At 44.3% G+C, this 14,796-nt stretch overlaps 1 protein-coding gene across 3 annotated transcripts in view; it reads left to right on the plus strand.

Moving 5' to 3' along the window:
* Positions 1-2,138: 2,138 nt before the first annotated feature.
* The window catches only part of LOC144479591 (CREB-regulated transcription coactivator 1-like), a 115,761-nt gene continuing 103,103 nt past the window's right edge, over positions 2,139-14,796 (plus strand). For all 3 annotated transcript variants that reach the window (XM_078198489.1, XM_078198491.1, XM_078198490.1), the window contains exon 1: positions 2,139-2,292. In XM_078198489.1, coding sequence (XP_078054615.1) covers positions 2,167-2,292 — 126 coding nt within the window. In that variant the 5' untranslated portion in view covers positions 2,139-2,166. The remainder of the gene's footprint in view (positions 2,293-14,796) is intronic.

Consider the following 14,796-nt stretch of genomic DNA (forward strand, 5'->3'; position numbering starts at 1 on the left):
ACCTGTCCTGGTCCCCCCCATGCGACACTATAGTTAAGAAAGCCCACCAATGCCTCTACTTTCTCAGAAGACTAAGGAAATTTGGCATGTCAGCTACTTTTACAGATGCACCATCGAAAGTATTCTTTCTGGTTGTATCACAACTTGGGTATGGGCTCCTGCTCTGCCCAAGACCGCAAGGAACTACAAAAGGTTGTGAATGTAGCCCAATCCATCACGCAAACCAGCCTCCTATCCATTGACTCCGTCTACACTTCCCGCTGCCTCGGCTAAGCAGCAAGCATAATTAAGGACCCCACGCACCCCAGACATTCTGTCTTCCATCTTCTTCCGTCGAGAAAAAGGTACAAAAATCTGAGGTCACGTACCAACCGACTCAAGAACAGCTTCTTCCCTGCTTCTGTCAAACTTTTGAATGGACTTACCTGGCATTAAGTTGATCTTTCTCTACACCGTAGCTATGACTGTAACACTGCATTCTGCACCCTCTTGTTTCCTACTCTATGAATGGTATGCTTTGTATAGCGCGCAAGAAACAATACTTTTCACTGCATGTTAATACATGTGACAATAATAAATCAAATCAAATATAATCAAAGTTTGTAAAAAATAGCTTTAAAATAAAATGGTCAAGTTAAGCAAGCACACTAAATCTTACTAAAATTAAATCGATAATCTAGGCCCTTTTAAAACATCTACTGTTCTCCCCTTTCTACCCATCTAGTCACATCCTGAAAAAATTCTAATAAATTTGTCAGAATTACCATTTGGAAAAATGATAGACTTGTTCTCACCATATTGTATTTTTCTAAATGCATTGTTAAGACTTTCCTAAAATAGATTCCAGCACTTTCCACAATGACTGATATCAGGGTAACTGGCCTGTGGTTCCCTGCTTTCTCTCTCCCTCCTTTATTCAATAGCAGTGTTACATTTACCAATTTCCAATCTGGAAATGTTTCAGCACCACATTGTGGGCCGAAAGGCCTGTTCCTGTGCTGTGCTGTTCAACGTTTCAGAATCAAGGCAATTTTAGACAATCATAGCCAGTAAAACCACTATCTCTGCAGCAAACTCTCTCAGAACCCTAGGATGTAGGCCATCAGGTCCTGGGGATTTGTCAGATTTTAGTCACTGAGTTTCTCCAGTATTTTTTTCGGCTTGTGTTATCTGTAATTACTTTTTTTAGGCACTGGTATCGAAGCTTGGGTGGACCACACATAATACTGCGTGCAGTTCTGGTCGTAATATTAAAATTATATTGAGGCACTGGAGAAGGTAGAGAAGAGGTTTACAAAGATCTTAGAATCTTAGAAATAATGATGATACCAGAAGACACCAGAAATGCCAAACATGTCGCGGAAGCATGAATGTTCTGGGTCTCTTTCGAAAAAAGGCTGAGGCATAAAGAGATCTTAAATTATAAAACATTTTGGCAAGAATGGCTACACAGAAATGTTTCAAATTGTGGGAAAGAGCAGAGCCAGTGGCCATCAGAATAGGGTAGTCACCACGAAATCCAATAGAGAATTCAGAACAAGCTTCTTCACCCAAAGAGGTGAGAATGTGGAACTCACCATCACGGAGTAGATGGGCCAAATGGCCTGTCTGTGTGCTTCCTATAAGATGCTGCAGGGTGGGGACAGGCTCTGACCCAATATTGGGGGAATGGAGATGGACACATTATCCCCAGGGTGGGGAGAGGTTCTGTCGCAGTGTTTGGAGTGGGGGAGGGGGGTGGACACACTGTCCTCAGGGTGGGGAGAGGCTCTGTCCCAGAGTTTGGGGTGGGGGGGTGGACGCACTGTCCCCAGGGTGGGGAGAGGCTCTGTCCCAGAGTTTGGGGTGGGGGGGATGGACACATTATCCCCAGGGTGGGGAGAGGTTCTGTCACAGTGTTTGGAGGGGGGGGGGGAGTGGGTGGACACACTGTCCTCAGGGTGGGGAGAGGCTCTGTCCCAGAGTTTGGGGTGGTGGGGGGTGGACACACTGTCCCCAGAGTGGGGAGAGGTTCTGTCCCAGTGTTTAGGGTGGGGGGGCGGGGGTGGACACACTGTCCCCAGGGTGGGGAGAGGATCTGTCTCAGTACGTGCTGACGTCGCGAGTGTACGTGCGTGCTGACGCAGCGTGCGTGATGACGTAGGGTGAGGGAGGCGCTGCGGGAAGATGGCGGCTTCGAACAACCCGCGGAAATTCAGCGAGAAGATCGCGCTGCACACCCAGAAACAGGCCGAGGAGACCGCCGCCTTCGAGGAGGTGATGAAGGACCTGAGCATCACCCGGGCGGCCAGGGTGAGTCAGCGCCTTCCGCCCGCCTGGGGCCTCCTGTCACCGGGAGTTGGGCCGCAGCGGCCTAGGCCCGGGCTCCGGAGTCCAGTGTCCGGGGGGGGGGGGCCCTGTGTCCAGTGACCAGCCGCGGTTCTGTCTCCGGCTTTGTCTGTGGGAGTCGGGCCTTCAGCCCCCGGGTTGCCCCCCTGATGCTCGCAGCCTCCGCTCCTGTGGCTCGCTGTGCGGCACTTTGGGATGTTTCACTACTTTAACCAGGCCGATTCCGGGCTCTTTCATTCAGTGTTTGTTTCAAGAGGCTCCTGATTCTAATGTCAGCGACACTGAGTCACTTTGTGCTGAGCGCTCTGCTGTTTACTAACATTACATTCTAGAGTTTATGTTCGAAGCTTATTGAGTTACTCAGTCACTGCAATTGCTGCGCTTGGATTTCTTGGTTTTGGTAATTGTTTTCATTGTGCTGAATGAAACAGGCGGCTTCATCTCCAGATGGAGGAACATAGCGAGATGTGTAAACAGATTCCCGGATCTAGTCACTGAATGAGTTGCTGGAGTTTGTTGACAGTGAACAAGCTTGTGCTGTTTTCCTGCAAACCTGCCACCCAGTGAGATAACAGATTTTGTTTGTGTCAGGCATTAGTTGGACTTTTGGCTTTGCCTTTTGGGAAATACAACATTTCTCATTAGAACATTGACTCCATGTGAATGGCTACCAGTGTTTCAGCAGCAAACAAAATTATGTCAACAACTGATTTTGAGTGCACAATGTGTCTCGTACGATCATTGGTGCTTAATTTGAACAGTCCTAATGATGGATGTGGAGAGGAAGATGGACAGTGTGTTCAATCAAAGGACAAACTGTTTCTGCTGGCAGGTGGGTCAGTTGGCAGAGGACACAGATTTTAAGATAATTGCCAGAAGAATTACAGGAGCAAGAGGAGGCCATTCAGCCTCTTTCCTACCATTCAAGTAGATTATGGCTGAACTGTAACATGACATAATTTACCTTCCTTCTTTCTATACTCAACAAAAAATCTGTCAAGCTTTTTTAATTGACTCCCAGCTTCACCGATTATTTAGTAGAGAATGTATTGGCGATTCTTTGTGTGAGAAATTGCTTTCTGACATCACCTCTGATCGAGGACTAATTTTAATATTATAGTCTCTTGTTCTGGGCACAACCCACCAGACAAAATAGGGCTATCAGTTCCTTTAATCATCTTCAGCCTCACAATTAGGTCACACGTTATTTTCCATACTAGGGACAGAAGAAGGCCATTCAGCCCCTCAAGCCCTTTTTATCATTCAATAAGATAGAATTATACAGTGATACAATAACCCATCGTGCCTGTGCTGTCTCTTTGGTAGGTATCAAATGAATCCGACCTCCTTTCCCCATCATCCTGTAAATATTTGTCCTTCAAGTATTTATCCGATTGCTTTTGAAAGTTACAATTAAATCTGCTTCCACCACAGTTTCCGGCAGCAGATTCCAGATCATAATTCTCATTGTAATAAAATAGTTTCCTCCAGTTGCCTCTGATTCTTTAGCCAATAGCCTTAAACCTGTGTCCTCGCATTACAGACCCTGCTGCCATTGGAAGCAATTTCTCCTTATTTATCTAACAAAATCCTTTGTGATTTTGAACATCTCTATCAAATCTCTTGATCTTCTCTGGTCCACGGGGTGGTAACCTTAAATTCTCCAATTCCTCTACTTAACTGCAGTCTCTCGTCTCTGTCCATTTGTAGTAAATTTCTTTTTCATCCTTCCCAATGCCTTGACATCTTTCCTGAATTGTGGTGTCTGTCCAGAATTGAACTTGATACTTCAACTGAGGCCTAACTACTGTTTTATAAATATTTAGCATCATCTCCTTGCTTTTCTACTCTATTCCTCTATTAATAAAGCCATTTCAACTTGTCTCCTGCAACCTTGAAAAATTTCGGTATAAACCACTCCTCACCCTCCCCAAACTGTATCATTTAGTTTAAAATAAAACAGAAAATGGTGGAATTATTCAACAAGTCTGGCAGCATTTGTGGAGAGAGAAGCAACATTTTAGTCAGAGACCATTTATTAGAACCTGCTGAGTATTTCCAGCATTTTCTGTTATTTCAAATTTCCGACATTTGTTGTATTTTGCTTTTTTTAAAACCACTTTTGCCTTTTTTTAAAACCACTTTTGCCTCCTTATTGTTTCTGTCATTTCCCCAGTCATCAAATCCTTACAGCGCAGAAGGAAGCCATTTGGCCCATTGACTCTGGACTGACTCTCTGAAAGAACATTCCACTGCCTTATCCCCATAACCTTGCATATTCTTTTCAGATAGCAATCCAACTCCTTTTCAATATTTCAATCGAACGTGCCTTCATCATCCTTTCAGGAAGTCCACCCACTGGGTGAAAATATTGTTCCTCCCATCAGTTCTACTCCTTTTGCCTGTTGGTTTGAATCTGTTCCCTCTAGTTCTTGATGTACTCATGAGTGAGAACAGGTTCTCTCTATTTACCCTGTCCATACCCCTCAGGATCATACCTCTATCAAATCTCCTCTCAGCCTTGTTTCCTCCAAGGAAAATAGACCCAACCTCTCCAATCGATCCTCATAGCTCCAGTTCTTTATCCCTGGAATCATTCTTGTGAATCTCCTTTGAACTCTCTCCAATGCCTTCACATCACATGCCCCTGTCTACATCAATGGGGACGAAGTAGAAAGGGTTGAGGGCTTCAGGTTTTTAGGTGTCCAGATCACCAACAACCTGTCCTGGTCCCCCCATGCGACACTATAGTTAAGAAAGCCCACCAACACCTCTACTTTCTCAGAAGACTAAGGAAATTTGGCATGTCAGCTACAACTCTCTTCAACTTTTACAGATGCACCATAGAAAGCATTCTTTCTGGTTGTAGACAGCTTGGTATGGCTCCTGCTCTGCCCAAGACTGCAAGGAACTACAAAAGGTCATGAATGTAGCCCAATCCATCACGCAAACCAGCCTCCCATCCATTGACTCTGTCTACATTTCCCATTGCCTCGGCAAAGCAGCCAGCATAATTAAGGACCCCACACACCCTGGACATTCTCTCTTCCACCTTCTTCCTTCGGGAAAAAGATGCAAAAGTCTGAGGTCAAGTACCAACTGATTCAAGAACAGCTTCTTCCCTGCTGTTGTCAGACTTTTGAATGGACCTACCTCGCATTAAGTTGATCTTTCTCTGCACCCTAGCTATGACTGTAACACTACATTCTGCACTCTCTTGTTTCATTCTCTATGAACGGTATGCTTTGTATAACGCACAAAAAACAATACTTTTCACTGTAAATACATGTGACAATAATAAATCAAATCAATTCATTCCTCCAGTATGGTGCCCAGAACTGGATGCAGTCTCCAGATGAGGCCTAACTAGTATCTTATCAACGTGACCTCCTTACCCTTGTATTCACTGCCCTTATTAATGAAACTAGGGTACCACATGGTTTATTAACTGCTCTCTCAACATGCCCTGCCACCTTCAATGTACATATACGCACTGGGGTCTCTTTGTTCCTGCACCTCATTAAGAGTTTCTCCCTTTATTTTATACTGTGTCTCCACATCGATCCGGCCAAAATATGAGTTGCATTGAATATCATCTGCCACTTGTCTGCCCAATCCACCAAAATGTCTGTGATCTTTGTAATTAAATACTATCCTCAATGCAGTTTGCTTATAATCTTTGTGTCAACTGCAGATTTCGAACTCATGTCTTGCACACCACAACCCAGGTCATTAATACGTATCAGGAAGAGCAAGTGCACCAAAACTGACCCCTGGGGAGCTCCACTACTAACCTCCCCCTGTCTGAACAATAACCATTTCTTATCCAAATGTTTACTTTCCATCTTAGTCCAAGCGCTGTAATTTTGCTCACAAGTCTGTTGTGTGGCACTGTGTCAAATGCCTTTTGAAAATCCATATACACCACGTCAGCAGCATTGCCTTTATTCACCTTCTGTATTACTACCTCAAAAAAACTCCAGTAAATTAATTAAAAATGATTTTGCCTTAATGAATCCATACTAGATTTCCTTAATTATCCTGCACTTGTGGCATGGTGGTTAGCACTGCTGCTTCACACAGCACCAGCCACCTAAGTTTGATTCGTGGTTTGGGTCACTGTCTGTGCGGAGTCTGCACGTTCTCCCCGTGTCTGCGTGAGTTTCCTCCGGGTGCTCTGGTTTCCTCCCACAGTCTGAAAGACGTGCTGGTTAGGTGCATTGGCCATGCTAAATTCTCCCTCAGTGTACCCGAACAGGTGCCAGAGTGTGGCGACAAGGGGATTTTCACAGTAACTTCACTGCAGTGTTAATGTAAGTCTCCTTATTACACTAATAAATAAACTTTAAAACTGTCTAAGTGACTATTGACTTTGCCCTGAACTATAGTTTCCAGACGTTTCCCTACCACTGAAATCAAACTCTCTGCTCTGTAGTTGGCTTTATCCATGCACCCCTTTTTGAACCACAGAACCATAGAAAATTACAGCTCAGAAACAGGCCTTTTGGCCCTTCTTGTCTGTGTCGAACCATTTTTTGTTTTGTCCCACTGACCTGCACTTGGACCATATCCTTCCACGCCCCTCTCATCCATGAACCCGTCCAAGTTTTTCTTAAATGTTAAAAGTGACCCCGCATTTACCACTTTATCCGGCAGCTCATTCCACACTCCCACCACTCTCTGCGTGAAGAAGCCTCCCCCTAATATTCCCTTTAAACTTTTCTCCTTTCACCCTTAACCCATGCCCTCTGGTTTTTTTCTCCCCTAGCCTCAGTGGAAAAAGCCTGCTTGCATTCACTCTATCTATACCCATCAAAATCTTATACACCTCTATCAAATCTCCCCTCATTCTTCTACACTCCAAAGAATAAAGTCCCAACCTATTCAATCTCTCTCTGTAACTCAGCTTCTCAAGTCCCGGCAACATCCTTGTGAACCATCTCTGCACTCTTTCAATCTTATTTACATCCTTCCTGTAACTAGGTGACCAAAACTGTACACAATACTCCAAATTCGGCCTCACCAATGCCTTATATAACCTTACCATAACACTTCAACTTTTATACTCGATACTCCGATTTATAAAGGCCAATGTACCAAAGGCACTCTTTACGACCCTATCCACCTGTGACGTCACTTTTAGGGAATTCTGTACCTGTATTCCCAGATCCCTCTGTTCAACTGCACTCTTCAGAGTCCTACCATTTACCCTGTACGTTCTTCTTTGGTTTGTCCTTCCAATGTGCAATATCTCACACTTGTCTGCGTTAAATTCCATTTGCCATTTTTCAGCCCATTTTTCTAGTTGGTCCAAATCCCTCTGCAAGCTTTGAAAACCTTCCTCACTGTCCACTACACCTCCAATCTTTGTATCATCAGTAAATTTGCTGATCCAATTTACCACATTATCATCCAGATCATTGATATAGATGATAAACAACAATGGACCCAACAAGGGTGAAACATTCCCAATTCTCCAGTCCACCGGCATTGCCCCTGTCTCTAAGGAAGACTGGAAGATTATTACCAGTGCCTCTGAAATTTCCACTCTCACCTCCCTCAATGTGCTTGGATGTATCTCACCCAGTCCAGATCAGTTTTAAGTAAAGATAGCCTTTCTAGTAACTCCTCCCTCTCAATTGTAAATTCCTCAAGTGCATCAGTGACCTCCTGTCTCACCTCAACCTGGGTAGCATTGTTTTCCTTTGTAAAATAAATGCAAAGTACTCATTTAATACTTCCACTATTTCTCCTACCTCCATGCAAGTCTCCTTTTTTATCTCTAATCTGCCCTACTCTTTTTAACCGCCCTTTTATTATTTATGTGCCTTATAGAAGACTTTGGATTCCCTTTTATGCTAGCCGCTAGTGAGTTTTCATGCTCCCCCTTTGCTTTTCTGATTAGTTTGTTCACCTCCCCTCTGCTTCTTCTATATTCAACCTGATTCTCCATTGTATTTTCAACCTGACATCTAAGAACAAACATAACATAACAAGAACTAGGAGCAGGAAAAGGCCATCTGGTTCTTCGAGCCTGCTCCATCATTCAATAAGATCATGGCTGATCTTTTCATGGACTCAGCTTCACTTACCCGCCCGCTCACCATAACCCTTAATTCCTTTACTGTTCAAAAATGTATCTATTCTTGCCTTAAAAACATTCAATGAGGTAGCCTCAACTGCTTCAGTGGGCAGGGAATTCCACAGATTCACAACCCTTTGTGTGAAGAAGTTCCTCCTCAACTCAGTCCTAAATCAGCTCCCCCTTATTTTGAGGCCATGCCCCCTTATTTTAGTTTCACCTGCCAGTGGAAACAACCCCCCTGATTTTATCTTATCTATTCCCTTCATAATTTTATGTTTCTGTAAGATCCACCCCTCATTCTTCTGAATTCCAATGACTATAGCCCCAGTCTACTCAGTCTCTCCTCATAAGCCAACCCTCTCAACTCCGGAATCAACCTAGTGAATCTCCTCTGCACCCCCTCCAGTGCCAGTATATTCTTTCTCAAGTAAGGAGACCAAAACTGTACACAGTACTCCAGGTGTGGCCTCACCAGCACCTTGTGCAGCTGCAACGTAATCTCCCTGTTTTTAAACTCCATCCCTCTAGCAATGAAGGACAAAATTCCATTTGCCTTTTTAATGACCTGCTGCATCTGCAAACCAACTTTTTGTGATTCACGCGCAAGGACATCCAGGTCCCTCTGCCCAGCAGCATGCTGCAATTTTTTACTATTTAAATAATAGTCTATTCTGCTGTTATTTCTACCAAAATGGATGACCTCACATTTACCAACGTTGTACTCCATCTGCCAGACCCTCGCCCACTCACTTAAACTATTCATATCCCTTTGTAGACTTTGTGTCCTCTGCACACTTTGCTCTACCACTCATCTTAGTGTCGGTCATCTGTGAATTTTGACACACTACACTTGGTCCCCAACTCCAAATCATCGATGCAAATTGTAAACAATTGCGGTCCCAACACTGAACCGAGGCACACCACTGGTCACTGATCGCCAACAAGAAAAACACCCATTTTTTCCCCATTCTTTGCTTTCTTTGCTAATACATTACTCGTAACACCGTGCACCTTTATGTTATGCAGCAGTCTTTGGTGCGGCACCTTGTCAAATGCCTTCTGGAAATCCACATCCACAGGTTCCCCATGTCTGCCGCACTCATAATGTCCTCAAAGAATTCCAGTAAATTAGCTAAACATGACCTGTCTTTCATGAGCCCATGCTGCATCTTCCCAATGGGACACTTTCTATCCAGATGTCTCCCTATTTCTTCCTTGATAGATTCAAGTATTTTCCCTCCTACAGAAGTTAAGCTAATCGGCCTATAGTTACCCGCCTTTTGTCTACCATTTTTTAAACAGTGGCGTCACATTTGCTGTTTTCCAATCTGCGGGAACCACCCCAGAGTCCAGCAAATTTTGGTGCATTACCACTAGTGCATTTGCGGTTTCCCCGTCATCTCTTTGAGTGCCCTGGGATGCATTCCATCAGGACCAGGAGATTTGTCTACCTTTAGCCCCATTAACTTGCCCAACACTACCTCTTTCGTGATAATGATCGTTTCTAGATCCTCACCTGCCATAGCCTCCTTGTCATCGATCTTTGGCATGTCATTTGTGTCTTCCACTGTGAAGACCGACACAAAATATCTGTTCAATGTCTCGGCCATTTCCTCATTTCCTGTTATTACATCCCCCTTCTCATCCTCTAAAGGACCAGTGTTTGCCTTAGCCACTCTTTTTCAGTTTATATATTTGTAGAAACTTTCTGTTTTTATATTCTGAGCTCGTTTACTCTCATCTGTTTTACTTTTCTTTATAGCTTTTTTCGTGGTTTTCTGTTGATCTTTAAAGATTTCCCAATCCTCTAGTTTTCCACTAATCTTTGCCACTTTGAATGCATTTTCTTTCAATTTGATACCCTCTTTTCTCCTTAGATATCCATGGCTGATTATCCCTTTTTCTGCAGTCCTTCCTTATCACTGATATATCTGTCATATGCACACTTCTTCCTTTTCATCTTTATCTCTATCTCTCTTGTGATCCCAGGGCGTTATGGATTTATTTGTCCTACCTTTCCCCTTCAGAAGAATATACCTGACGTTGCCTAAAATACTCTCTCTTTGCAGGTGGTTGTTCAGCCACCACCATTTCTGCCAATATTTGATTCCCGCTCACTTGACTCAGATGCATTCTCATCCCATCGAATTTTGCTTTCCCTCAGTTAATTATCTCTGCTTAGAATTGTTCCTTTTCCATGGCAAACCTCAAATGATCATTCCCACTGTTATTTGATCCACTTGGGCCAACTCATTCCCCAGAACTAGATCCAAGCATGCCTGCCCTCTCATTGGACCGGAAATATATTGCTGCACAAAATTACCTTAAACACACTCCAGGAACTCTTGCCCTCCTTGTGCCTTTGCACTATTCCTATCCCTGTCTATATTTGGATAGTTAAAGTTCTCCATTATAATTACTCTAGAATTCTTGCACCTCTCTTTAATTTCTTTGCAACTTTGATTCTCTACATCCCTTCCATTGCTTGTTGGTTTACATGCTACACCGTTCAATATTATTGCACCTTTTGCATTCCTTGCCTGTAGCTAGAGATAAATGTCCATGATCCTCTCTGGAACATCATCTCTCTCCATCTTTAATGTCATCTTTAATCAATACTGCCACTCCCTCCCATTTTTCTTCCTTTCCTGTCTCTCCTAAGTACCCAGAAATATTTAACGTGCAGTCCATACTGGCACCTTACTGTTTGTTGTCTATATAAATGACTTGGATAAAAAAGTAGATGGGTGGGTTAGTAAGTTTGCAGAAGACACAAAGAAAGATGGAGTTGAGGATAATGTAGAAGGTTGTCAAAGGATACAGCGGGATATAGATCAGTTGCAAATATGGGCGGAGAAATGGCAGATGGAGTTTAATCCAGGAAATGTGTGAGGTGCTGCACTTCAGAAGATCAAATGTTAAGGGTACGTATACAGTTAATGGCAGCACCCTGAGCAGCATTGATGTACAGAGGGATCTTGGGGTTCAAGTCCATAGCTCCCTGAAAGTAGCCACACAAGTAGATAGGGTGGTATAGAAGGCGTATGACATGTTTACCTTTATTGGTCGGAGCATTGAGTACAAGTGTCAGGATGTCACATTGCAGCTTTATAAACTTTGGTATTATGTTAAATTCTGGTTGCCACATTACAGGAAGGATGTGGAGGCTTTGGAGAGGGTGCAGAAGAATCTTACCAGAGTGCTGCCTGGATTAGAGGGTATGAGCTATAAGGAGAGGCTGGACAAACTAGGGTTGTTTTCTCTGGAGCAGCGGAGACTGAGGGGAGACCTGATAGAAGTGTATAAAATTATGAGATGATATGGAGATGCTGGCATTGGACTGGGGTGGGCAAAGTCAGAAGTCTCACAACCCAGGTTAAAGTCTAACAGGTTTATTTGGAATCATGAGCTTTCGGAGCGCTGTTCCTTCCTCAGGACCAAGGACAGGAAGAAGGGATTGGTTTAATTTGGCGTGATGTTGGCTGAAGGGACCTTTCCTGTGCTCATTGGTCTATGTTATGTTCTTTTTTTGTGCCAGGTCTCTGTTTTGGGATAATATAATATAATGGTTTCATTTGTCAGCCTGTAGCTGTGGTTCAGCAATCTTATTCACCACACTCTGTGCATTCACATCCATGCACATTAACCTTGATTTAAGTTTTTTGATTTATCCCAGTCCCAGGCCTCGCAAATCTAAAGCCATCCCTTTTAATCTATTTCTCCAACCCTATATTGAACAGCTCCATCTTTCTCTTCTTATATTTACTAGCATGTGGCACTGGGAGTAATCCTGGGATTACTGCTCTTGAGGTCCTGCTTTTCAATTTCCTTCCCATCTCCCTGAAATCTGTTTTCAAGACTTCATCCCTTTTCCTGCCTATGTCATTGGTCCCAAAGTGGACCATGACCTCTGGCTGCTTGTCTTTCCCCAAAAGAATGTCCTATAGCCACTCTATGACATCCTTGACCCTGGCATCAAGCAGGCAACATACCATCCTGGAGTCACGTCTACAGCCGCAGAAATGCCTGTCTGCTCTAACTATGGAACCCCCAATCACTATTGCATTTTCACTCTCCCTGCTCCCCTCCTGTGTAGCTGAGCAATGTGTGGTGCCACAAACTTACCTTTTGTTACAGTCTTCTGAGGAACCATCTTCCCCACCAGTATCCAAAATGGAAAAGCGGTTAAAGAGCGAGATATCCTTGGAGAATTTCTATATACCTGCCTATTTCTCCAAGACACTCTGTTCGTCACCCATTCCCTCTCTGCCTGTGTACCTCCTAGCCAAGGTGTGACTACCTCTCTAAACGCGCTATCCACTTAATCTTCAGCCTTGTGGATGCACGACAGGCTTATGTTTCGCAACCTAGAGCTTAAGATTCTGCAGCTGCTGACACTTCCTTCATGTGTAGGAAGTTGAGTTTACTTTGTGCCTGTGTGACTTCCCACATTCTACAGGACACACATTGCTGAATTGCACTGATATACCTTAAATTTTATATAAAATGTTTCCTCACCAATCATCTCCTCCTCTCCCCCTTATGCCTCTTTATGAAGTCTCACTGCTCTTTCCCTATCACTTTTTTATCTTCTAAATACCCATCCTTATAGAAAACAAACAGCTAGCTTCTCTAACCAATTAAATAGCTTATTTGCTGATGTTGCTAGTTATTTTCTCGCGCTGTTTTCAATCTCCTCACTGCCACTCCTTGCGCTATCATTAATCTCCTGCCCACCTCTCCTTTCATGCTGTTTTCAATCTCCCACCTGCCTCTCCTCTTGCACTGCTCTCTGCGTTAAATTCACCTACCACGTTTTACCACAGGTGTGTCCTTATGAAGTCTGTTGCTTTTTTTATTTTTTATTACATTTGAGTTTCATATCATAGAAACATAGAAAAACTACAGCACAAAAACAGGCCCTTCGGCCCCACAAGTTGTGCCGAACATATCCCTACCTTTTAAAGAACAAAGAACAGTACAGCACAGGAAACAGGCCCTTCGGCCCTCCAAGCCTGTGCCGCTCCTTGGTCCAACTAGACCAATCGTTTGTATCCCTCCATTCCCAGGCTGCTCATGTGACTATCCAGGTAAGTCTTAAACGATGTCAGCGTGCCTGCCTCCACCACCCTACTTGGCAGCGCATTCCAGGCCCCCACCACCCTCTGTGTAAAAAACGTCCCTCTGATGTCTGAGTTATACTTCGCCCCTCTCAGCTTGAGCCCGTGACCCCTCGTGATCGTCACCTCCGACCTGGGAAAAAGCTTCCCATTGTTCACCCTATCTATACCCTTCATAATCTTGTATACCTCTATTAGATCTCCCCTCATTCTCCGTCTTTCCAAGGAGAACAACCCCAGTCTACCCAATCTCTCCTCATAGCTAAGACCCTCCATACCAGGCAACATCCTGGTAAACCTTCTCTGCACTCTCTCCAATGCCTCCACGTCCTTCTGGTAGTGCGGCGACCAGAACTGGACGCAGTACTCCAAATGTGGCCTAACCAGCGTTCTACACAGCTGCATCATCAGACTCCAGCTTTTATACTGTATACCCCGTCCTATAAAGGCAAGCATACCTTGGGGTCCGGGTCCATAGGACTCTTAAATCGGCCTCGCAGGTGGAGGATGCGGTCAAGAAGGCGTACGGTGTACTGGCCTTCATTAATCGAGGGATTGAGTTTAGGAGTCGGGAGATAATGCTGCAGCTTTATAGGACCCTGGTTAGACCCCACTTGGAGTACTGCGCGCAGTTCTGGTCACCTCATTACAGGAAAGATGTTGAAGCCATTGAAAGGGTGCAGAGGAGATTTACAAGGATGTTGCCTGGATTGGGGGGCATGCCTTATGAGGATAGGTTGAGGGAGCTTGGTCTCTTCTCCCTGGAGAGACGAAGGATGAGAGGTGACCTGATAGAGGTTTACAAGATGTTGAGAGGTCTGGATAGGGTAGACTCTCAGAGGCTATTTCCAAGGGCTGAAATGGTTGCTACGAGAGGACACAGGTTTAAGGTGCTGGGGGGTAGGTACAGAGGAGATGTCAGGGGTAAGTTTTTCACTCAGAGGGTGGTGGGTGAGTGGAATCGGCTGACGTCGGTGGTGGTGGAGGCAAACTCGTTGGGGTCTTTTAAGAGACTTCTGGATGAGTACATGGGATTTAATGGGATTGAGGGCTATAGATAGGCCTAGAGGTGGGGATGTGATCGGCGCAACTTGTGGGCCGAAGGGCCTGTTTGTGCTGTGGCTTTCTATGTTCTATGTTCTATACCATATGCCTTCTTCACCACCTTCTCCACCTGTGTTGCCACCTTCAAGGATTTGTGGACTTGCACACCTAGGTCCCTCTGTGTTTCTATACTCCTGATGACTCTGCCATTTATTGTAT

Source organism: Mustelus asterias, chromosome 26 (assembly GCF_964213995.1).
Source record: "Mustelus asterias chromosome 26, sMusAst1.hap1.1, whole genome shotgun sequence".
NCBI lineage: Eukaryota > Metazoa > Chordata > Chondrichthyes > Carcharhiniformes > Triakidae > Mustelus > Mustelus asterias.